The 24311-nt window shown below is 47.6% G+C and overlaps 1 protein-coding gene across 5 annotated transcripts in view; it reads right to left on the bottom strand.

Annotated features, from left to right (window-relative positions):
• spega (striated muscle enriched protein kinase a) overlaps positions 1–24311 on the bottom strand; it is a 396078-nt gene that overhangs the window by 170903 nt on the left and 200864 nt on the right. For all 5 annotated transcript variants that reach the window (XM_087989397.1, XM_087989394.1, XM_087989395.1 and 2 more), the window contains 4 exons: positions 20725–20907; positions 13659–13849; positions 9072–9160; positions 8441–8616 (listed from right to left, as the gene is read on the bottom strand). In XM_087989397.1, coding sequence (XP_087845523.1) covers positions 8441–8616; positions 9072–9160; positions 13659–13849; positions 20725–20907 — 639 coding nt within the window. The remainder of the gene's footprint in view (positions 1–8440; positions 8617–9071; positions 9161–13658; positions 13850–20724; positions 20908–24311) is intronic.

Raw genomic sequence — 24311 nt, 5'->3', positions numbered from 1 at the left:
TCATCACTATCCACAACTCCACCTAGTGTCGTCTGCAAATTTACTAACTCACCCTTCTAAGCCCTCATCCAGATCATTTATAAAAATGACGAACAGCAGTGGACCCAACGCCAACTCTTGCGGTACGACGCTAGTAACTGGAAACCAAGATGAACATGTTCCATCAACTACAACCCTCCTTTTTCTTTCAGCAAGCCAATTACTGATCCAAACTGCTATGTCTCCCACAATCCCATTCCTCCGCATTTTGTATAGTAGCCTACTGTGGGGAACCTTAGCGAATGCTTTGCTGAAATCCATATATACCACATCAACCGGTTTACTCTCATCTGCCTGTTTGGTCACTTTGTCAAAAAGCTCAATAAGCTTCGTTAGGCATGACCTACCCTTCACAAAACCGTGCTGACTGTCCCTGATCAGATTATTCTTTTCTAGATGATTATAAATCCTATCTCTTATAACCTTTTCCAACAGGAGATGGAAATGTGTTGCTGGAAAAGCGTAGCAGGTCAGACAGCATCTAGGGAACAGGAGAATCGACGTTTCGGGCATTAGCCCTTCTTCAGGAATGAGGAAAGTTGGTCCAGCAGGCTAAGAATAAAAACCTTTTCCAACACTTTACTAACAACTGAAGTGAGACTCACTGGTCTGTAATTACCAGTGTTGTCTCTCCTACCCTCTTTGAACAAGGGAACTACATTTGCTGTCCTCCAGTCCTCAGGCACTATTCCTGTAGACAATTATGATTTGAAGATCACTGCCAAAGGTTCGGCAATCTCTTCCCTTGCTTCCCAGAGGATCCAAGGATAAATCCCATCTGGCCCAGGGGACTTGTCTATTTTCACTCTCTGCAGTATTTCTGATACCTCTTCCTTGTGAACCTCAATCTCTTCTAGTCTAGATGCAAGTATCTCTGTATCTTCCTCGCCAACATTTTCATTTTCTACAGTGAACACTGTCGAAAAATATTTATTTAGTGCCTTCCCTATCTCCTCTGACTCCACACACAACTTCCCACTATTATCCTTGATTGACCCTAATTTAACTCTCATCATTCTTTTATTCCTGACATACCTATGGAAAGCCTTAGGGTTAACCCTGATCCTATCCGCCAACAACTTCTCATGTCTCCTCCTGGCTCTTCTGAGCTCTCTTTTTAGGTCTTTCCTGACTTCCTTGTAATCCTCAAGCACCCTGAGTTTTCACATTTTGTCCTAACATAAGCCTTCTTCCTCTTCTTGACCAGGGATTCCACTTCCTTAGTAAACCACGGCTCACGCGTTCTATATCTTCCTCCCTGCCTGACAGGTACATACTTATCTAGGATACACAGGAGCTTTTCCTTGAATAAGCTCCACATTTTTAATGTGCTCATCCCCTGCAGTTTCCTTCCCTCGGTGGAGCACACCTATCCCTTTCCATCACTAAAGTAAACCTGACGGAATTGTGATCGCTGTCTCCAAAGTGCTCACCTACTTCCAAGTCTAACATCTGGCCAGGCTTGTTACCCAGTACTAAATCTAATGTGGCTTCGCCCCTTGTAGGTCTGTCTACATACTGTGTCAGGAAGCCCTCCAGCACACACTGGACAAAAACTGACCCATCTATAGTACTCGTACTGTAGTGTTCCCAGTCAATATTTGGATAGTTGAAGTCCTCCATGACAACTACCCTGCCTCTCTCACTCCTATCGAGAATCATCTTTGCTATCCTTTCCTCTACGTCTCTGGGACTATTCGGACACTCTGGGACACTCTCATTGTGCTCCCTATCAGAGTGACACTCTTGCTGTGTTCACTGTCAGAGTGCACTTTTGCTGTGCTCAATATCAGAGTGACACTCTTGCTGTGCTCACTATCAGAGTGACACTTTCTGTGTTCACTATCAGAGTGCACTCCTGCTGTACTCACTATCAGAGTGCACCCTCGCTGTGCTCACTATTAGAGTGATACACTCACTGTGCTCACTATCAGGGTGCACATTTGCTGTGCTTACTATCAGAGTGACACTCTAGCTGTGCTCACTACCAGAGTGCACATTCACTGTACTCACCATCAGAGTGACACTCTCTCTCTGTGCTCACTAACAGAAAAACACTCTCTCATTGTGCTATCAGAGTGCACTTTTACTGTGCTCAGTATCTGTGACACTCTTGCTGTGCTCACTATCAGAGTGACACTCTTGCTGTGCTCACTATCAGAATGACACTCTTGCTGTGTTCACTATCAGAGTGACACTCTTGCTGTGCTCACTATCAGAGTTATACTCTCATTGTGCTTACTATCAGAGTGCACTTTTGCTGTGCTCAACATCAGAGTGAAACTCTTGCTGTGTTCACTATCAGAGTGACACTCTTGCTGTGCTCACTATCAGAGTGTCACTCTTGCTGTGCTCACAAACAGAGTGACACTCTTGCTGTGCTCACAAACAGAGTGACATTCTCATTGTGCTCACTATCAGAGTGCACTTTTGCTGTGCTATCAGAGTGACACTCTTGCTGTGTTCACTATCAGAGTGACACTCTTGCTGTGCTCACTATCAGAGTGATACTCTAGCTGTGTTCACTATCAGAGTGCACTTTTGCTGTGCTCACTATCAGAGTGACACTCTTGCTGTGCTCACTATCAGGATGACACTCTTGCTGTGCTTACTATCAGAATGCACTCCTGCTGTGCTCACTTTCAGAGTGACACTCTTGCTGTGTTCACTATCAGAGTGCACTCCTGCTGTACTCACTATCAGAGTGACACTCTTGCTGTGCTCACTATCAGTGACACTTTCATTGTGCTTACTATCAGAGTGCACTCCTGCTGTACTCACTATCAGAGTGACACTCTCATTGTGCTTACTATCAGAGTGACACACTCACTATGCTCACTATCACAAAGTCAAAAAGTCAGAGAGATGAACAGCACGGAAACAGACCCTTCGGTCCAACCCGTCCATGCCGACCAGGTATCCCAACCCAATCTAGTCCCACCTGCCAGCACCCGACCCATATCCCTCCAAACCCTTCCTATTCATATACCCATCCAAATGCCTTTTAAATGTTATAATTGTACCAGTTCAATTCCTCCACCACTTCCTCTGGCAGCTCATTCCATACATGTACTACCCTCTGCATGAAAAAGTTGCCCCTGAGGTCCCTTTTATATCTTTCCCCTCTCACCCTAAACCTATGCCCTCTAGTTCTGGACTATCCCATCCCAGGGAAAAGACCTTGTGTATTTACCCTATCCGTGTCCCTCATGATTTTATAAACCTCTATGAGGTCACCCCTCAGCCTCTTACGCTCCAGGGAAAACAGCCCCAGCCTGTTCAGCCTCTCCCTATAGCTCAAACCCTCCAACCCTGGCAACATCCTTGTAAATCTTTTCTGAACCCTTTCAGGTTTCACAATATCCTCAGAGTGACACTCCCTCTCTGTGTTCACTATCAGAGTGACACTCCCTCTCTATGTCCACTATCAGAGTGACACTCTTTTGCTGTGTTCACTGTCAGAGTGACACAGTCTCACACATTTCAGAGACAGTTACCAACACAAACTCACTGACATACAGACACAAAACTAAAACATGAACAGTCACAAACATGACACTATACCCACATGGAGAAAGTGAGGTCTGCAGATGCTGGAGATCAGAGATGGAAATGTGTTGCTGGAAAAGCGCAGCAGGTCAGGCAGCATCTAGGGAACAGGAGAATCGACGTTTCGGGCATAAGCCCTTCCTGAAGAAGGGCTTATGCCCGAAACGTCGATTCTCCTGTTCCCTAGATGCTGCCTGACCTGCTGCGCTTTTCCAGCAACACATTTCCATCACTATACCCACATGAACAGAGTCATTTACTCACACAGGTCAAACACAGAGCTACCCACAGCAGCAACATGCCCAGGTTAGCGGCTGGGAGCTGCAGACGATAACGGACATGAAACGACCCTGAAGTGAATCAAGTTTCTCCAGGCGTGGCTGCAATGTCATAGGGACCATGGTGTGTACATCGCTGACCTGATCCCAGGGTGACCCGACCCCAGACCAATGTAGACTGACCCACACTGACCCAAGCCAGCCTAGACCAACTCAGACTGACCTAGACTGTTCCAGAAAGGATCTGCACAGTCAACGTTTAATCAAGTCCAGGGTATACACAGCTATTTCCATAAATGTGGAGGAGTTGGTGGTGGCAACTTGTGTTCTTGTTAGCATTCTGAGCACTGCCCTACCAAAGTGGTCATGTCATCCAGGTCAATCCAGGTCATCAATCATAACTTTTCACCAACACCTTCACTTTGGAAACTCCTGGATGACTGTGGTGGACTTCAGCCAGTATCTGGCAATGACTTTTGCTTGGGACAATCCCTCCTACTGCCCATAATAATTTGCCATCCTCTACTATGATCTGGTCTCTCTGAGTCCAAAACGGTTATTATTCTGGTTGGGATCACACTTTAGTTTCACCCAACACCAGCTGTTTCGGTTTTGCCAGCTCTGGATATATCTGCAAAGTCTGACATTGTTAGCTGTGACAGGACATGTGTCCAGAAAATTTAAAATCATTATGCTCACTTCCAGAGGTAGTACCACTGCTGGCGTATCTGCCAGTGGGAGGCAGCACAATGCATCCACATTTGCTACTTGGCCTCCCAGATGGTGTTGTAACTTGTATTTATATGCACGGACAATTAGAGCCAACCATTTAATTTGGCCTGAAGCTATGGGTGGCATTGTAAATCTAGCAGAGCTCTGTAGTCTATTACAATTACAAAATTACACCTGCAAAAGGTATTGGTGGAACCTCCCAACTCCAAATATGGCCCCCAAGTCTTCATTCCCTACCTGGGCATATTTACTCTCTGCATTAGTCAAAGTCCTGCATGCACACACTATCAGGGAGGGTGTCCATTCCATTGGAATACCCTACAACTCATATGCTCCACTTTGCCCATTTTCCAATGTTAAAGCCAATTGTAGCACCTGTTTAAAGTTGAGTTGGTCTTCAGCTAGCAGGGGTTTCTGCATGGTTAATGGTCTCTCAGTTTCTCATTAAATGTTAAACCAAAGTCATGTGCCTTTGCCAGTCATCTTAACATAGTTAAAAATCATGACATAGATTCCCAAGCAAAACTGATAACATTTCAGAATTAGAGGAGGTTTGGGGTCATAATATTCCTAAACTAAATCCGTCAACTCTTGAAAAGTTTTAGAATCTGGTGCTTCAGGGGAAGTTAGGTAGAGAGAATTCCAGGTTCACACTGCCCTTCCTGTGAGGATCTGTTTCCTGGAATCACGCCCAGACGTGATTCAGTTTGAATTTAAAGATTATGCTCCCGCACACTTGCTCCCCGCACCCAATCTCCCCACCCCTGCCAAATCGCACCTCCCCCCACCGACCAGAGAGCGGTTTCTGTGTGTCTAACTCACAGGAATCCTTAATTGGATCACCTCTATTAGATAAACTATTAAATCAAGCACCTCAATTAGATAAACTGCTGCTTTCCTTCCAAAGGCATCCCAGTATTCCTCAGGGACATCAATATCCTGCTGCTCCCCCAGAAATCTCACAAATGTTCCCACTCAGCAATGAACTCTTCACTGTTACATGGTGTATTCTTCTCACTCCCTTCCCAGCCTGTGACTCTGCAAGGAAGCAGGGAGCAAGAGTGCTGGGGAACAATCTTTAGATTCAAACTGGATCACGTCGGGGCATGATTCCAGGAAGCAGATCCTCACAGGAAGGGCAGTGGGAACCTGGAATTCTCTCTCCCTGTAACCCTGGGCCTCTGTTATGGACCAGGCCCGACCCCCTCAAAATATTTTAAGAAAGTAGCCCAGACCCTAATGTTTTCTTATTTTAAGGGTAGATGTGAAGTGCATATTCCAAGAGTGATACAGCTGGTCAAACCACTTGGCTTTAAGTAAAACAGAATTTATTTAAACACTACAGTAGAAACACAAACTAAAGAAAGCGAAATTTAGAATAACAACTCACGGAAAACTTAACTGACCGAGATGGCAACTTAACAAAGGAGCTGATCCAATTCCTGTAACATCCCTTAAACACATCCCTTGGCAAAAGGCTAAATTCAAACATGAGTTCTTACAGGCAAGAGAGAGACAAGTCAGCCAGGAATCATCTGTTGAAGCTTGGTACCTTTCTCGGGACTGCAGCAGTTTCTCACTGTTACAGTTAGTTTGCAGATGACACCAAAATTGGAGGTGTAGTGGACAACGAAAAGGGTTACCTCAGATTACAACAGGATCTGGACCAGATGGGCCAATGGGCTGAGAAGTGGCAGATGGAGTTTAATTCAGATAAATGCGAGGTGCTGCATTTTGGGAAAGCAAATCTTAGCAGGACTTATACACTTAATGGTAAGGTCCTAGGGAGTGTTGCTGAACAAAGAGACCTTGGAGTGCAGGTTCATAGCTCCTTGAAAGTGGAGTCGCAGATAGATAGGATAGTGAAGAAGGCGTTTGGTATGCTTTCCTTTATTGGCCAGAGTATTGAGTACAGGAGTTGGGAGGTCATGTTGCGTTGTACAGGACATTGGTTAGGCCCCTGTTGGAATATTGCGTGCAATTCTGGTCTCCTTCCTATCGGAAAGATGTTGTGAAACTTGAAAGGGTTCAGAAAATACTTACAAGGATGTTGCCAGGGTTGGAGGAACTGAGCTACAGGGAGAGGCTGAACAGGCTGGGGCTGTTTTCCCTGGAGCGTCGGAGGCTGAGGGGTGACCTTATAGAGGTTTACAAAATTATGAGGGGCATAGATAGGATAAATAGACAAAGTCTTTTCCCTGGTGTGGGGGAGTCCAGAACTAGAGGGCATAGATTTACGGTGAGAAGGGAAAGATATAAAAGAGACCTAAGGGGCAACTTTTTCACGCAGAGGGAGGTACGTGTATGGAATGAGCTGTCAGAGGATGTGGTGGAGGCTGGTACAATTGCAACATTTAAGAAGCATTTGGATGGGTATATGAATAGGAAAGGTTTGGAGGGATATGGGCCGGGTGCTGGCAGGTGGGACTAGATTGGGTTGGGATATCTGGTTGGCATGGACGGGTTGGACCGAAGGGTCTGTTTCCGTGCTGTACATCTCTATGACTCTATAACTAGAATAAACCTGAATTGGGAGAACTGGCCATTCCCCTGCCATTGTTAAACCATGCTCTTTCAGAGCCCCCCGCATCTCTGCCTTTATAATGTGTCTCAAAAAAAACCCAAGGACAAAATAATCTCATTAAACTGACAGCATTGTCAAAGCGACAGTGAGCATTGTTATATCATCAAGACTCATTTCATTTACATATAAATTTACAGATTTGGAACAAGTGTAGGCCATTCAGCCCCTCAAGCCAGCTGCACTATTCAATAGGATTTGGAACAGTTTACTTTCCCAATTGCACATTCTCATCTGCACACCCGCCCCTCCCCACACACATGGAATCCCCCTCGGATCCACCCCCTCCACCACCAGACAGAAATCTGTCCACCTCCTTCTTAAATATATTCAATGACCCCACCCCCACTGTCTTCTGAGGCAGAGAGTTCATTCCTGGACACTATGGGTAATTTAGTATGGCCACCCCACCCTAACCTGCACATCGTTGGGACTGTGGGCGGAAACCCACACAGACATGAGGAGAATGTGCAAACTCCACACAGATAGTCACCCGAGGTGGGAATCGAACCCGGGTCCCTGGCGCTGTGGGGGAGCAGTGCTAACCCCTGTACTTGCTCCTGCAGGTTTCCCTGTTTGTGAAGCCCTGTTTAGAATTGTTTATGTTGCTTTTCTGTGTTCTTGCATTTGGAGCAAATTACTTCAAACATCAAGTGTTACATTCCCCTCTCTGGCCATTTTGTCAGTTTTCCAAGGTCTTCCTGAGGTTCATCACTCCCCTCTTTCCTCACACCTTTAGTGTCATCTGCAAATATGAACGAGGTGACCTTAATACCCTCCACTTATCCCATGTAGCAGGAACAGCAAAGAGCCAAATACTGACCCCTGGGGGTGCCGGGGCTGGGGAGTCTCTGCATTTAACATCTTTTGCAAAATCCATACTGATCTGATCATCCCCATCCACTCTCCTGCCTTTTCTCCTCGATTCCCTTCCATCTGTCTGTCCTGGCCTTAGTGACTGAGCCCGACAGCACCCCCCGCTGCTCTCCCTCCCTACCCCACAGATTCACTCCCCTCGAGGAGAAGAAATTCCCCTTCATCTCTGTCTAAAATGGGTGCCCCCTTACTCTGAGATGATGCCTTTTTGATCCTAGACTCTCCCCTAAGGGGAAACCACCTCTCGTCAATTACACTCTCTGAAGGGCCCTCCGTCCATTGGAACCATACTAAATCCAAGCTCCGAGCCACACAAGGCCAATGGGAGTTATACGGTGGATTGAGTGAATCAGGCCCATGGTCCCATGGTGTGGCTCTCGCTCACCTTTGACCTCCAGCTTGCCGTCACACTGTTTTGTTCCGTACTCGTTGATGGCCTTACAAGTATACATTCCAGAATCCGCCCTCTGCACAGCCACAATGTTCAAATGGAACCGCCCGTTCTCCCCCTCCAGCACGTAATGGCGGCTGTCACTTTTCACCGGCTCCCGGTTTCTCAGCCTATCCAGGGAAAATTTGACAGCAGTTATACTGTGGGGGCGGAGGATTCTCCGAATGGCGGGGGGAAGGGAGGTGTCAGGGGCACAGGGGCATTGGGAGGAGCACCCGCTGACAAGACCCCAATGATGCGTGGCTCTGTTAGAATTCATTTGGGTGTGAGCTTGTCAATGTGATTTTTCAGCTTGTGTGAGTGTGTGTGTGAGAGAGTGTGTACGTTTGAGAGAGAGTGAGTGTGTGTGTGAGAGAGAGAGTTTGTGTGTGTGAGAGAGTGTGTGTGTGTGTGTTGGTGTGTCAGTGTGTGTGTGTTGGTGCGTGTGCCAGTGTGTGAGTGCATACAGATCTGTGCACATTGGGTTCGGAAATGATTGCGATATCAGGATGTAATCGGAGTCGTGACCGGAGCAGGGACATGGGGAAGAGGCTGGGTCATGTGCTCTGAGCTCAATCTCACTCACCAGTAAATGATAGGCTTCGGCTGTCCAAGCACACACACGGTTAGACTGATGTTCTGTCCTTCCACTGCGACTTGGTCATTCAGTGGCACCTACAGATAGACACAGAGACCAGTCAATGGGTTCCAGTCAGGGAACACACAGCAGGCAAGAGACAGATCCAGAAATTCATCCCTCCCTGGTCTTTTACATGACGTATTAAACTTTTCCCAATGATCACAGAGAGCTTTACACTGATGGCGGGGTATATATCAGTGAAAGGGGTGAAATGTGTTGTTTGTGTGAGACAGTGTGTGTGAGAGTATGTGTGAGTGTCAGTGTCTTTTGAGAATTGGGGTGAGGAGTAGGATTGTTGTATGTGAATATTATCTAAATTGGGAAAGATTGCAGCAAGTTCCAGCACAGAGGGATTTAGGATTCTTTGTGCGTGAATCATAAAAATCTAAATTCATCCAAATTCACTGGATAGCAGGAAAGGTCAATAGAATGTTGACCTTTATTTCAAAGGGAATGGAGTATAAAAGTAGGGAGGTTTTGCTAAGATTGTACAGAGCACCAGTCAGACCACACTGGAGTTAGGAAGAATGAGAGGTGACCTTGTCGAAACATATGAGATTCTTAGGGAGGGATGTGGAGAGGTGGTTTTCCCTCGGGGGAGAGTCTAGGATCAGACAGGCATCATCTCAGAGTAAGGGGGCACCCATTTTAGACAGAGATGAAGGGGAATTTCTTCACTCCGGAGGGGTGAGTGAATCTGTGGGGTAGGGAGGGGGAGTGGCGGAGGGCTATCGAGGCTCAGTCACTAAGGCCAGGACAGACAGATAGAAGGAAATTGAGGGGAAAAGGCAGGAGAGTGGAGTTGGGGATGATCAGATCAGCCATGGTCACATTAGGTTCTGGGTGTAGGTTTGCTCGCTGAGCTGGAAGGTTTATTTTCAGACATTTCATCACCATACTAGATAACATCATCAGTGAGAATCTCCGGTGAAGCACTGGTGTTAGTGACTAGCTTTCTATTTATGTGTTTAGGTTTCCTTGGGCTCGTAAATATCATGTCCTGTAGTGATGTCACTTCCTGTTCTTTTTCTCAGGGGGTGGTAAATGGGATCCAAGTCAATATATTTGTTGATAGAGTTCCAGTTGGAATGCCATGCTTCTAGGAATTCTTATGTGTGTCTCTGTTTGGCTTGTCCTAGGATGAATGTGTTGTCCCAATTGAAGTGGTGTCCTTCCTTATTTGTATGTAAGGATACTAGTGCGAGAGGGTCATGTCGTTTTGTGGCTAGTTGATGTTCATGTATCCTGGTGGCTAGATTTCTGCCTGTTTGTCCAATATAGTGTTTGTTACAGTCCTTGCAAGGTATTTTGTAAATGATGTTTGTTTTGTTTTTTGTCTGTATGGGGTCTTTCAAGGTCATTAGCTGCTGTTTTAGTGTGTTGGTGGGTTTGTGGGCTACCATGATGCCAAGAGGTCTGAGTGACTTAATCTGTACGTTGGTGTTCCGGGTAGCGAGACTATGGGTCTAAGGGGGGCTCCTGGTTTGTGAATGTTAGTGAGCTCCAGCTCATTGAGCAAACCTACATCCAGAACCTCAACCTGAGCTACAAATCTTCTCCAAACTCGCTATCACCTCTAGGCGCAATACGCTAAAACTGGTCCAAAAATGGGAAACCAACGCCATCCGACAGAGCACCACCCATGAACAGCTGTACTTCCTGCACGAATGCCGAAGGAGACAGGTCCTACCGAAATGTCTTCAACACAAACCTCCCCTTAACATCCCACTAACCAAAAGAATAGCAGAGCAAAACGGCCGCAGAATGCTTAGAGAAATTATTAAAGCTGCCCACAACAGACTCTGTAAATACAAGTGGGAAATTTTGCACCAAAAAACTTAATCACTAACACGACAGACCATGAATGGACTGACACAGTACAACAAACACAGACGTTAGACAGCGGCAAACAAAGAAAACAAATGAACTAGACCTCAACAAACTCACACAAAATAACAACACAGACAACCTAGAAACATGGATAAAAAAACTTATCTGACCCACCCTTAACAGTCACTGAAAAAGCCATCTTAGTAAGAGGATTAAATTACAACTTCCAGGATGCAGACAAGTAGATTTCTTAGCAGTATTAGAAACAACACTGAAAGATGGATGGCACGGTGGCTCAGTGGTTAGTGCTGCTGCCTCACAGCACCAGGGTCCCAGGTTCGATTTCCAACCTCGGGTGACTGTCTGTGTGGAGTTTGCACGTTCTCCCCGTGACTGTGTGGGTTTCCTCCGGGTGCTCTGGTTTCCTCCCACAGTCCAAAGATGTGCAGGTTGGGTGGATTGGCCATACTAAATTGCCCATAGTGCGAGGTGCATTAGTTAGGGATAAATGTAGGGGAATGGGTCTAGGTGTCGGTGTGGACTTGATGGGCCTGTTTCCACACTGTAGGGAATCTAATCTAATACAACCAACTCACAGAGGAAACCCGACAGACAGTCGCACCAGCATTAAGCAGGAAAAAGGAAAGAAACACACTCAATACAAAAGAAAGGAAAGCACTAGAAGGACTCCAAAAAGATAAAAGCATTGTTTCCTATCTGCAGACTAGAACGGTTGACAGTCATTTTAAACCGAACAGACTACATTGAGAAAGCAAATGCACTACTTGCAGATACTGACACTTACCAACAGGTGGTGATAGACCCAACTCCACAACTAGAGAACCGAATCACAGCCCTACTCAAAAAAAACTTAAGAAATCTGGAGAATTAAGTAAGACAGACTTCCAAAAAATGAAACCAAACGGATCCAGAAAACCACACATCTATGGATTACCCAAAATTCATAAACCAGGTGCCCCCCCCCAGACCCATAGTCTCGCTACCTGGAACACCAGCGTACAGATTAGCCAAGGAGCTACACCAAAGACTAAAACACTTAGTAGAAGACTCACACCACTCTATCCACTCCACCCAAGAATTCCTGAAGACCATCAAAGACACCAAGATAGAAGAGGATGAACTAATGGTCTCCTTTGATGTAACAGCCCTGTTTACATCCATCAACATCAACCTGGCCAAGGAAACTCTGATTACACTAATAGAAGGCCCAAAGACACATACACCAAACACCACCAACTTCATCTGCAAGGACAGTATCATCAAGCTAGTGGTCCTATGCCTTATCACCCACTTCACCTTCAACAACAAAACCTACAGACAAAGCAACGGGACACCCATGGGATTTCCGATATCAGGGTTCTTAGCAGAGACAGTAATGCAGAGACTTGAGCAAACAGCTCTGCCAACCATCCAACCCAAACTCTGGGTCCGCTATGTGGTTGACACCTTTGTAATCACAAAACAGAACAAATTAGAGGAAACCTTCAAGACCATCAATAATACCCTTATTGGCATAAACTTCACTAAAGTGGAGGAAAACAACAACAAACTGCCATTCCTAGGTGTCACAGTAGAGCGAACAGCCAATGGGGAACTTCAAACCAGCGTCTACAGGAAAACAATACATACAGACCAAATACTGAACTACAGAAGCAATCATCCCAACACCCACAAACGAAGCTGCATCAGAACATTATTTCAACGAGCCAACACACACTGCAGTGCAGAGGAACTACGCAGAGCAGAGGAAAATCACCTATACTGTGTATTCAAAAACAATGGGTACCCAATGAACACAGTCTGCTGATTTTTCAGCAACAAACGCAAACAAGCAGACAAACCGCATCCAGAAACCCTAGCCACTCTCCCCTACATCAAAGACATCTCAGAAATGACTGCCAGACTACTCAGATATCCTTGGCATCACGGTAGCCCTCAAACCCACCAACACACTAAAAGAGCAGCAAATGAACTTGAAAGACCCTATACAGACAACAAGCAAAACTAATGTCATTTACAAAATACTGTGCAAGGACTGTAACAAACACTACATTGAGCAAACAGGCAGAAAACTAGCCACCAGGATACATGAACACCAACTAGCCACAAAACGACATGACCCTCTCTCACTAGTATCCTTACATAAGGATAAGGAAGGACACCATTTCGACTGGGACAACACATCCATCCTAGGACAGGCTAAACAGAGACATGCACGGGAACTCCTAGAATCATGGCATTCCAACCGGAACTCTATCAACAAACACATTGACTTGGACCCCATTTACCACCCCCTGAGAAAAAGAACAGCAAATTACATCACCACAGGAAATGACATCACCAACCCAAGGAAACCTAAACACATAAATAGAAAGCCGTTCACTATCACCAGTGCTTCACCGGAGACTCACTGAAAATGTTACCTAGTAGGATGACGAAACATATGAAAACGAACCTTCCAGCTCAGCGAGCAAACCTACATCCAGAACCTCAAGCTGAGCTACAAATCTTCTCAAAGCTCGCTATCACATTGAATAATAGCATGGACTGGATAGGCTGAGTGGTCTACTCCTGCTTGTACACCTGACAGCCAATCGATAATACCATTCCCCAATCCAGCGGGCAGCTGCCGGAACATTCCACATGGCGATAGTGTGGGGAGGGGGTTCAGTTTGCACCAACCTGAAAACTGGGTGGAGCTCTGAAGTGGGTCTCTATGATACTCAGTTGGTTCTCTGGTAGCCTCAGGGCCTGTCTCCCCTTGTACGTCAAATCGATGGGGTCCTCGAGGGGGCTCAGGTACTCCTCATCCGACGTGATGGGACTGTACAGCTCCGTGGGGAGGGGCAATGATTTCCGGTCTGCCGTGGAGTCTGCACCATCATCGGGGGGGGGGGAAGAGAGAACAGTGAGGAGAAAGCGAGAGAGACAGGAGAATGAGGGGGGGAGAGAGAGAGACAGGAGGGTGAGAGGGAGGGAGGGAGAGAGACGGGTGGGGGAGAGAGAGAATGATTGGGAGAGAGAGAGAGGAAGGTGGGAGGGGAAGAGAGAGGGAGAAGGGTGAGAGAGAGGAGTGGGGAGGGAATTGGAAGAGAGAAAGAGAAGGGAGAGAAAGAAAGGGGGAAGGGAGAGAATGATGGGGAGAGAGGGACAGTGGAGAGAGAGGGGCGAGGGAGGAGGAGGAGAGAGAGTGGGAAGAGAGGGTGAGAGAGAGAGAGAGGGAGGAGGGGGAGAGAGAGAGAGGGAGGAGGGGGAGAGAGAGAGGGAGGAGGGGGAGAGAGAGAGGGAGAAGGGAGGAGTGAGGGGGGAGAGAAAGAATGGGGCGGAAAGGGGAGAGGTGAGGCAAGGTGGGGAACAATGGGAAGGAGAGAGGGGGAGACAAAAAGAAGGAGTAATGGAAAGAGGGAGATGGATAGTGAGGTGTTAGGGGGAGAGGGAGAAAGGGGAGAGAGAGGGATGGTGGGGGGAGAAAGGGAGAGACAGGAGAAAGGGGATAAGAGTTGGGGGGAAAGAGAGAGGGTGAGGGGGGAGAGAAAGATAGGAGAGAGACATAGAGGGGGAGATGGAGCGAGAGAAAGACACAGAGAGAGAGACACGATCACTGTCAGACATACACCATTCTGAAGGGGCTCAGCTGAGTTCACCCTGAGCTGTTGTTGCGGCCCAGGGAGTGGGGTGGAGGGGATCTAGAACACTGGGAGTTGGAGAACGGTCTCGGGATGAGGGTGAATTGTTTGGGACTGAGATGAGGAGAAATGTCTTCACTTGGAGAGGGTTACAGAGTGTCCATTGTTGAGTGGATTGGAGTCTGTGACAGACAGTGACTGTAAATACAGCCACTTTCACCTTCACAGTCAGACACAGGGAAGCTCATGGATTGCCAGGAAGAAGTCTCTCTTGTTTGAAGGAAGTTTTTAAACATTACCGAAAGATTTGAGGGATGGAGCGTCTTTACCTGGAGGACGGGGAGAATGTGACACTCTTTATCCTGAGGGGGTGGGGGGGTGTCCAGGATTACTAGGAGGGAACATTAAAGAAAATATAGGCTGCTGGACCCATCATCCCCCCCACCCCCACTATCATCCTAACCAATCCAGTCTCTCTTCATTCATCAATCGTGCCATCCCAGGGATCAGGAGAAAGAGGGGATTGCTGATGTTGGAGAGTCAGTGTTGAGAGTGTGGTGCTGGAAAAGCATCCGAGGAGCAGGAGAATCAATGTTCTGGGCAAGAGCCCTTCATCAGGAATGGTTGGGGGGGGCAGGGGAAGGGGGCTGAGAGAAAAATGGGATTGGGGTGGGGCTGGAGGAAGGTAGCTCGGAAGGCGATAGGTAGATGGGAGGTGGGGGTGCAGGTGATAGGCCAGAGCACTCCTTCTATCACCAGAAGACTGGCGGGGGGCAGGGTGACCAAATCACACTCAATATTGCAGGAATGAAGGAGGCTTGGCCTTGATTTCTCAGAGACAGGTTAAAACTCAGGGACAAAATGGGATGATGACAACTCTTTCTGAATACTCCTTGTGCCCTACCAGAAGGGTGTGGTCCTTGCTGTTAAATGCCTGATGGGCCAGTCCTATTCATTTCCAATAGCGTTTGAAATCCAGTTCACACACACAAATTCCAACCTGTGATTACTCGTTCCCCAGGCATATATTCTCTCAGTCAGATAGTCAGCCAATTGTGCCTTAATAACTCTTTACTCATTATCTATTCCCAATATCGATTCCGTCCCATGGATTCCGGCTAAAGCCTGATAGATTACAGAGAGATCAGTCAAGATTCATGTGGTTCTGGAAAAGCACAGCAGGTCAGGCAGCATCCCACGAGCAGGAAAACCGACGTTTCGGCTAGGGGTCCTTCATGAAGGGCTCCTGCCTGAAACGTCGATTCTCCTGCTCCTCGGGTGCTGTCTGACCTGTTGTGCTTTTCCAGCACCACTTTAATCTTGACTCTGATCTCCAACATCTGCAGTCCTCACTTTCGCCTAGAGAGATCATTCAGGCGGTCAGCAACAACATGGGTTCGATTCCCACTCTGGCTGAGGTTATCATGAGGGTTCCACCTTCTCAACCTCACCACAGGCACTGTGACCCTCAGGTTAAACCACCACCACCAGAGCAGTGTTAGGGTCTGTTAAAGCTTTATAGGGTGGCACAGTGGCTCAGTGGTTAGCACTGCTGCCTCGCAGCACCAGGGACACGGGTTCAATTCCTGCCTTGGGCAACTGTCTATGTGGAGTTTGCATGTTCTCCTCATGTCTGTGTGCAGGTTAAATGGCTTGGCCATGCTAAATTGCCCATAGTGTCTAGGGATGTGTAAGTTAGGTGCATTAGTCAGGGGTAAATGTGGAGTAATAGGGTAGGGGAATGGGTCTGGGTGGGTTATTCTTCGGAGGTATGGACTTGCTAGGCTATAGGTTTTTTCTTGAGGGTTTAGACAGGGTTTTGGGGGTTTAGGGAGGGGGTATGGGGAGTTTCGATGGGATTAGGGAGGCAGTGGGGTTTGATGAGAGTGTGGGAGTTTAAACAGGGTTATGGGGGGCCAGGGAGCAGGATGGGGGTTTGATGGGATATTGGGGGGGGAGGTTTAGATAGGGTTAGAGAAAGGGCAGGGAAAGGGGTTTTAAGGTCCTTTCACAACCCCAAGACATTCCTGAAACCCCAATAAAGTGATTCTGAAGTGTCACTATGAGTAACAACAAGTTGCATTAATGTAGCCACCTGTTAGGTTGTTAGCTGACCCCAGCAGCCTGCGTGGAACATTGTCAGGACAAAATGCGCTGTTAGCTATTAGGACGCGTGACATCATGCTGAGTGAGAGAGGTCAGTTTGGAAGGAGAAGTGAGTGGGGGTGGGGAGTGTGTTCTGGTCATTGTTGTCAGACAGAGCAGGTTTAAACACCCATTTGCATGTAAAGCCCACATATCGTCCTCAAATCATAAGCCCAGCTCTTACCAGACTCGCGACAAAGGGAAGTGGAGTTAGCCTTTATCCTGCCCTCTCCTCCACTTGGAATTCATCGCTGAGCGACATACGCTGTCTCCAATCCAACCCTTGGAAACAGCTGGAGTCCAGGCAGCTCCTGTCACACAGCTAGCTGTCCCTCTCAGGAGGGCTCTATCCATCTCTCTGAAACATCAACTGTCATCCTCCAAGGATGAGCAAAAAGCAAAACTCCTTTCCCAACTCCTTCCCAATCTTTCAAAACAGGTCTCTCAGCAATTCCAGGACGGTCACAGACTGCAGGAGATCAGAACGTTGCAATTTAAATCCGGATCAGATTTCCAGAAGCCTTCAAATAGAATGGGTTGGGGGGGGGGGGGGGGAGAGCGTCCTCTTCATCTAGGGTTGGGAAGGAGGGTTCAGAGACAATGGGAAAGTGCTGAGGAATATCTGTGAGCAGACACAGTGACCCAGGCTTCAGGGAAGGAGAGAGACCGTGAGAGACAGTAAACAGTAGTGGGCATGTCGTCACCAGGAATGCTTGGCATTCTCTTTATATAGGGAGCGAGTACAATTCCAGCCAGCACTGAGTCTTTCCAATACTCAGCAGAGCTGGGGGAAGGGCAAGTGACAATCCACTTCCCAAATGGATCATTGTATCTGTTGGTCGGACACATGCTGTAGAAATACTCTCTGAAAACAAGAAATGCTGGAGATCACAACGGGTCAGGCAGCATCTAGGGAGGGACAGCAAGCTATCGTTTCAAATCTAGATGACTCTGATTTGTTCCTAGAAATAACCTCCTTTTGTAATCACAGAAAGATGCCATTCAGTCCATCATACCTGCAGTGGCTCCTCAATAAAGCATCATTACGTGGTGACAATCTCTTGCTTTCCCGCCATACCTTGCTCACTACTTCCATTCTCTTTCCCTCAGGGTGTTGACTGGGTCTCTGAGTATATTCAAGGTTGAGATGGATAGATTTTTAATCAGGGAGGGAAATCAAGGGGTATGGGGAAAAGGCAGGCAAATGGAGCTGAGGGTTAGCACAATAGGGCTGAATGGCCTCCTCCCACCTCTTATGAGATGTGGTAAGGCCAGATCTTGTTGCCAGTTCAGAGGGCAGTGAGGGGACCACATTGATGTGTGTGTGGAGTTACAGACTGGGTAAGGATGGCAGATTTCCCTCCCTAAAGGGCACTAGTGACCCGGATGGGTTTGTACAATAGCTGATAGCTATAAATCAGCTTACATGTAGTAACTGAATTTACCTCCCAGCAGCTGTCCTGAAGGGATTTGAACCCATGTCCCCAGAACATTATTGGGGTGACATAGTGGCTCAGTGGTTAGCACTGCTGCCTCACAGCACCAGGGACTCAGGTTCAATCCCACCCTCGGGCAACTGTCTGAGTGCAGTTTGCACATTCTCCCCGTGTCTGCGTGGGTTTCCTCCGAGTGTTCTGGTTTCCTCCCACAGCCCAAAGATGTGCAGGTTAGGGTGGATTAACTAAGGGAAATTGCCCATACTGACTAGGGATGCTCGGTTTAGGTGGATTAGCCATGGGAAATTCAGGGTTACAGGGATACGGCAGGTGGGTGGGTCTGAGTGGGATGCTCTTCAAAGGGTCGGTGTGGAATGATGAGCCAAATAAACTGTTTCCACACTGTAGGGATTCTATGACACTACTCTGAGTTACTAGTCCGATGGCATTACCACTACACCACCATCTCCCTATGCTATCTGCTGGGTATCACTGCCCAGAAATATTTTGCTGTATCTTTCTGGCCCTAAATCTTGCTCGCACTCCATTGGCTAGTCACAGAGGCTTGGGAGGGTGTTCATTCTCAGCTCAGAACCATGAGTCCATGGGTTCAATCACACACGTTAAGAGGCTGTGACAGAGTTTCCTTCTCTATCACCACGACCTGTGCAGCATCCTCCGCCTTTGTAAAGACAGATGCAAAATATTCAGTCATACTCCTTGCCTCCAGGTGTAAATCCCCTTTGTGGTCTCTGATTGGTCCTACTACTCCTTTATCAGATAGTGAAGTTGGGAGGTCATGTTGCGGCTGTACAGGACATTGGTTAGGCCACTGTTGGAATATTGTGTGCGATTCTGGTCTCCTTCCTATCAGAATGATACTGTGAAACTTGAAAGGGTCCAGAAAAGATTTGCAAGGATGTTGCCAGGGTTGGAGGATTTGAGCTATAGGGAGAGGCTGAACAGGCTGGGGCTGTTTTTCCTGGAGCGTCGGAGGCTGAGGGGTGACCTTATAGAGGTTTATAAAATCATGAGGGACATGAATAGGATAAATAGATAAAATCTTTTCCCTGGGGTGGGGGAGTCCAAAACTAGAGGGTATAGGTTTAGGGTGAGAGGGGAAAAATATAAAAGAGACCTACGGGGCAACTTTTTCACGCAGAGGGTGGTACATGTTTGGAATGAGCTGTCAGAGGATGTGGTGGAGGCTGGTACAATTACAGCACTTAAAAGGCATCTGGATGGAAGTATGAATAGGAAGGGTTTAGAGGGATATGGGCCAAGTGCTGGCAAATGGGACGAGATTAGGTTAGGATATCTGGTCAGAATGGATGAGTTGGACCGAAGGATCGGTTTCCGTGCCGTACAGGTCTATGACTCTAATCCCAACAGTTTGGGTTCATTGCCTGCATCACCTGAGGTTACCATGAAGTGCTCTCCTTCTCGACCTCTCCCCTCGCCTGAGGTGTGGTGACCCTCGGGTTAAATCACCATCAGTGTCTCTCTCTCTCTCTCGCGCTCTCTCTTTCTCTCTTATGAGAGAGCAGCCCCGTGGAACTATAGTGGCTTTACTTACTAACTGATAGAAGGCTTTGAGATTGGGCGACACAGTGGCTCAGTGGTTATCACTGCAGCCTTACAGCACCAGGAATCCTGGTTCGATTCCAGCCTCGGGTGACCATCTGTGTGGAGTTTGCACATTCTCCCCATGTCTGCGTGGGTTTCCTCCCACAGTCTAAAGATGTGCAGGTTAGGGTGAATTGGCAGTGGAAAATGCAGCAATTGGATGGGATGTTCTTCGTGGGTTGGTACAGCCCATCTGCATGGATTTGACAATCTCCCCTCTGGAATACTGGGAGCTCCTATCAGTCAAGAAAGGCTGCGCCTCTTTCATAATCAGAAAGAGTGGACCGAGGAGGAAATCATCAAATCTCTACAGGGAGCATCCGGTCCACATCAACGCTCCATAGAGCCTCCCACCCGTTCCTTCTAACCCTACATCATGGCTAACCCACCGAGGAGAACGTGAGGACTGCAGATGCTGGAGATCAGAGTTGAGAGTGTGGTGCTGGAAAAGAACAGCAGGCCAGGCAGCATCCACGGAGCAGGAGGATTGACGTTTCAGGCATAAGCCCTTCATCAGGATCTCACACCTAGCCTGAAGACTAGAGAGTGCTGCATTGGGGGAGCAATTTCCCATGGCCAATCCATCCCTAACCTGCCATCAATATAAGATATTCATTCCACAGTAAGATCAGGAGAGAGGTCTGTTAGCAGGAGAGGATGTGGAACATGGGGAGTGGTGGCAGTGAATAGTATTAATGTAGCTCAGGGGAACAGGGTCAAAACATGATGGAGAAGGGGATGGGGGAGACAGGGATCAGTTGAAATGTAAAGGGGTAGAGAAGCCGCATATGGAGTAGAAACACTAGAATAGGGCAGATGGAGCAAATGGCTGGAATTAATGTAACATTGTGCGATCCAGGGCCATTAAGAGGGTGATATATAAATGCAGGCCTCTGCTTGTTGTCGGTCACGTACCTGCTCGCACCTGGACGGACGCACAGCAGCTGGCTAGTCCGACCTCATTGGCCGCACTGACGGAGTACAGGCCCCCATCCAGGGTGCTCGCTGAGGGAATGTACAAGGTGTGTCTCTCTCCCTCTGCCTTCAGCACGTGGGTCTGGCTCGACTTCAGGACCTCACCATCTTTCTTCCAGACAACTGATGGAGAGATAAAGAAAGACAAGTGAATGAATAAAGCAGAACCTATCACAAAAGGTCCTTTCAAAGGTGACGGAAATGTCTTAGTCAGACAGGTTCGAGGTTAGTAAGGGGGTTAAATGTTACAGTGAGAAGGCAGGATAAAGAACCTGAGAAATATCACAGCTAAGATCAAACCCGAATGACCTAATTCTGCTCTCATATCTAATGGTCATGATGTGGAGGAGCCAATGTGGGACTAGGGTGGACAAAGTTAAAAATCACACAACACCAGGTTATAATCCAACAGGTTTATTAGGAAGCACTAGCTTTCTGAGCACTGCTCCTTCATCAGGCAGCTGTGGATCAAAAGACACAGAATTTATTGACACTGATTTTTTGCTATTAATGCAGCACTCCCTCACTACTGCACTCCTTCAGTACTGCACTCCCTCAATACAGAACTCCCTCACGACTGCACTCTCTCAATGCTGCACTCCCTCAATACAGACCTCCCTCAGTACTGCACTCCCTCAATGCAGAACTCCCTCAATACTGCAGTCCCTCAATGCAGCACTCCCTCAATACACCATTCCCTCAATGCAGCACTCCCTCAATGCAGCACTCCCTCAATACAACACTCCCTCAATACAGCACTCCCTCAATACAGCACTCCCTCAATGCAGCACTCCCTCAATGCAGCACTCTCTCAATGCTGCACTCCCACAATACAGACCTCCCTCAGTACTGCACTCTCTCAATGCTGCACTCCCTCAGTACAGACCTCCCTCAGTACTGCACTCCCTCAATGCAGAACTCCCTCAGTACTGCACTCTCTCAATGCTGCACTCCCTCAATACTGTAATCACTCAATACAGCACTCCCTCAATACAGCACTCCCTCAATACAACACAGCCTCAATGCAGCACTCCCTCAATGCACCACGCACTCAATACTGTTCTCCCTCAACACTGTATTCCCTCAGTACAGCACTCCCTCAATACAGCACTCCCTCAATGCAGCATTCCCTCAATACAGCACTCCCTCAATACAGCACTCCCTCAATGCAGCACTCCTTAAATACAGCACTCCCTCAATGCAGCACTCTCTCAATGCTGCACTCCCACAATACAGACCTCCCTCAGTACTGCACTCTCTCAATGCTGCACTCCCTCAGTACAGACCTCCCTCAGTACTGCACTCCCTCAATGCAGAACTCCCTCAGTACTGCACTCTCTCAATGCTGCACTCCCTCAATACTGTAATCACTCAATACAGCACTCCCTCAATACAGCACTCCCTCAATGCAGCATTCCCTCAATACCAGCACTCCCTCAATACAGCACTCCTTCAAAACAGCACTCCCTCAATGCAGCACTCCTTAAATACAGCACTCCCTCAATACAACACTCCCTCAATACAGCACTCCCTCAATGCAGCACGCACTCAATAGTGCACTCCCTCAATACTGTATTCCCGCAATGCAGCACATCCTTAGTGCAGCACGCACTCAATACTGCTCTCCCTCAATACTGCACTCCCTCAATACTGTATTCCCTCAATGCAGCACTCCCTCAATGCAGCACTCCCTCAATGCAGCACTCCCTCAATACTGCACTCCATCAATACTGTATTCCCTCAATGCAGCACTCCTTAAATACAGCACTCCCTCAATACAACACTCCCTCAATACAGCACTCCCTCAATGCAGCAAGCACTCAATACTGCACTCCCTCAATACTGCACTCCCTCAATGCAGCATTCCCTCATTACAGCACTCCCTCAATACAACACTCCCTCAATACAGCACTCCCTCAATGCAGCACGCACTCAATACTGCACTCCCTCAATACTGTATTCCCTCAATGCAGCATTCCCTCATTACAGCACTCCCTCAATACAACACTCCTTCAAAACTGCACTCCCTCAATACAACACTCCCTCAATACAGCACTCCCTCAATGCAGCAAGCACTCAATACTGCACTCCCTCAATACAGTATTCCCTCAATGCAGCACATCCTCAGTGCAGCACGCACTCAATACTGCACTCCCTCAATACTGCACTCCCTCAATACTGTATTCCCTCAATGCAGCACTCCCTCAATGCAGCACTCCATCAATACTGTATTCCCTCAATGCAGCACTCCCTCTATACTGCACTTCCTCAATACTATATTCTCTCAATGCAGCTCTACCTCAATACTGTGCTGACTCACTACTGCACTCAGTCAATACTGGAATGTCAGTACTTCACCCCCTCAATACTGCAGCCTCTCAATACTGCACTCCCTCAATATTGCATTTCCTCAGTGCATCACTCCCTCAAAGCAGCACTCCCTCAACATCGCATACCCTCAATATTGCACTCCCACAATACAATACTCCCTCAGTGCAGCACTCCCACAATCCTGCACTCCGTCAATACTGCAGCTCCTCAATACTGCACTCCCTCAATAATGCATTTCCTCAGTGCATCACTTCCTCAATACTGCACTCCCACAATACATTACTCCCTCAATACTGCACTCCCTCAGTGCAACACTCCCTCAATACAGCACTCCCTCAATATTGCACTCCCTCAAAGCAGCACTCCCTCAACATTGCACTCCCTCAATACTGCACTCCCACAATACAATACTCCCTCAGTGCAGCACTCCCTCAATGCAGCACTCCCTCAATACACCACTCCCTCAATACTGCACTCCCTCAATACACCACTCCCTCAATACACCACTCCCTCAATACAGCACTCCCTCAATGCAGAACTCCCTCAATACAGCACTCCCACAATGCAGCACTCCTTCAAAACAGCACTCCCTCAGTACAGCACTCCCTCAATGCAGCACTGCCTCAATGCAGCACTCCCACAATACTGCACTCCCTCAGTGCAGCACTCCCTCAATGCAGCACTCCCTCAATGCAGCACTCCCTCAATACTGCTCTCCCTCAATACTGTATTCCCTTAATGCAGCACATACTCAATACACCACTCCCTCAATACAGCACTCCCTCAATACAGCACTCCCTCAATACAGCACTCCCTCAATAACAGCACTCCCTCAATAACAGCACTCCTTCAATGCAGTGCTTCCTCAGTGCAGCACGCACTCAATACTGCACTCCCTCAAGACTGTATTCCCTCAATGCAGCACTCCCTCAATACAGTACTCCCACAATACTGTATTCCTTCAATGCAGCACTCCGTCAATACAGCATGCACTCAATACTGCACTCCCTCAATTCAGCACTCCCACAATGCAGCACGCACTCAATACTGTACTCCCTCAATACTGTATTCCCTCAATGCAGCACTCCCTTAATACACCACTCCCTCAATGCAGCACACATTCAATACTACACTCTCTCAATACTGTATTCCTTCAATGCAGCACACACTCAATACTGCACTCCCTCAATGCACCA

Source organism: Chiloscyllium plagiosum, unplaced genomic scaffold, assembly GCF_037043375.1.
Source record: "Chiloscyllium plagiosum isolate Xiang-an unplaced genomic scaffold, Cpla_swu_hap1 HiC_scaffold_7, whole genome shotgun sequence".
Classification (NCBI taxonomy): Eukaryota; Metazoa; Chordata; class Chondrichthyes; order Orectolobiformes; family Hemiscylliidae; genus Chiloscyllium; species Chiloscyllium plagiosum.
The sequence above is the reverse complement of the archived record's forward strand: the minus strand, read 5'-3'. Positions and strand labels throughout refer to the sequence as shown.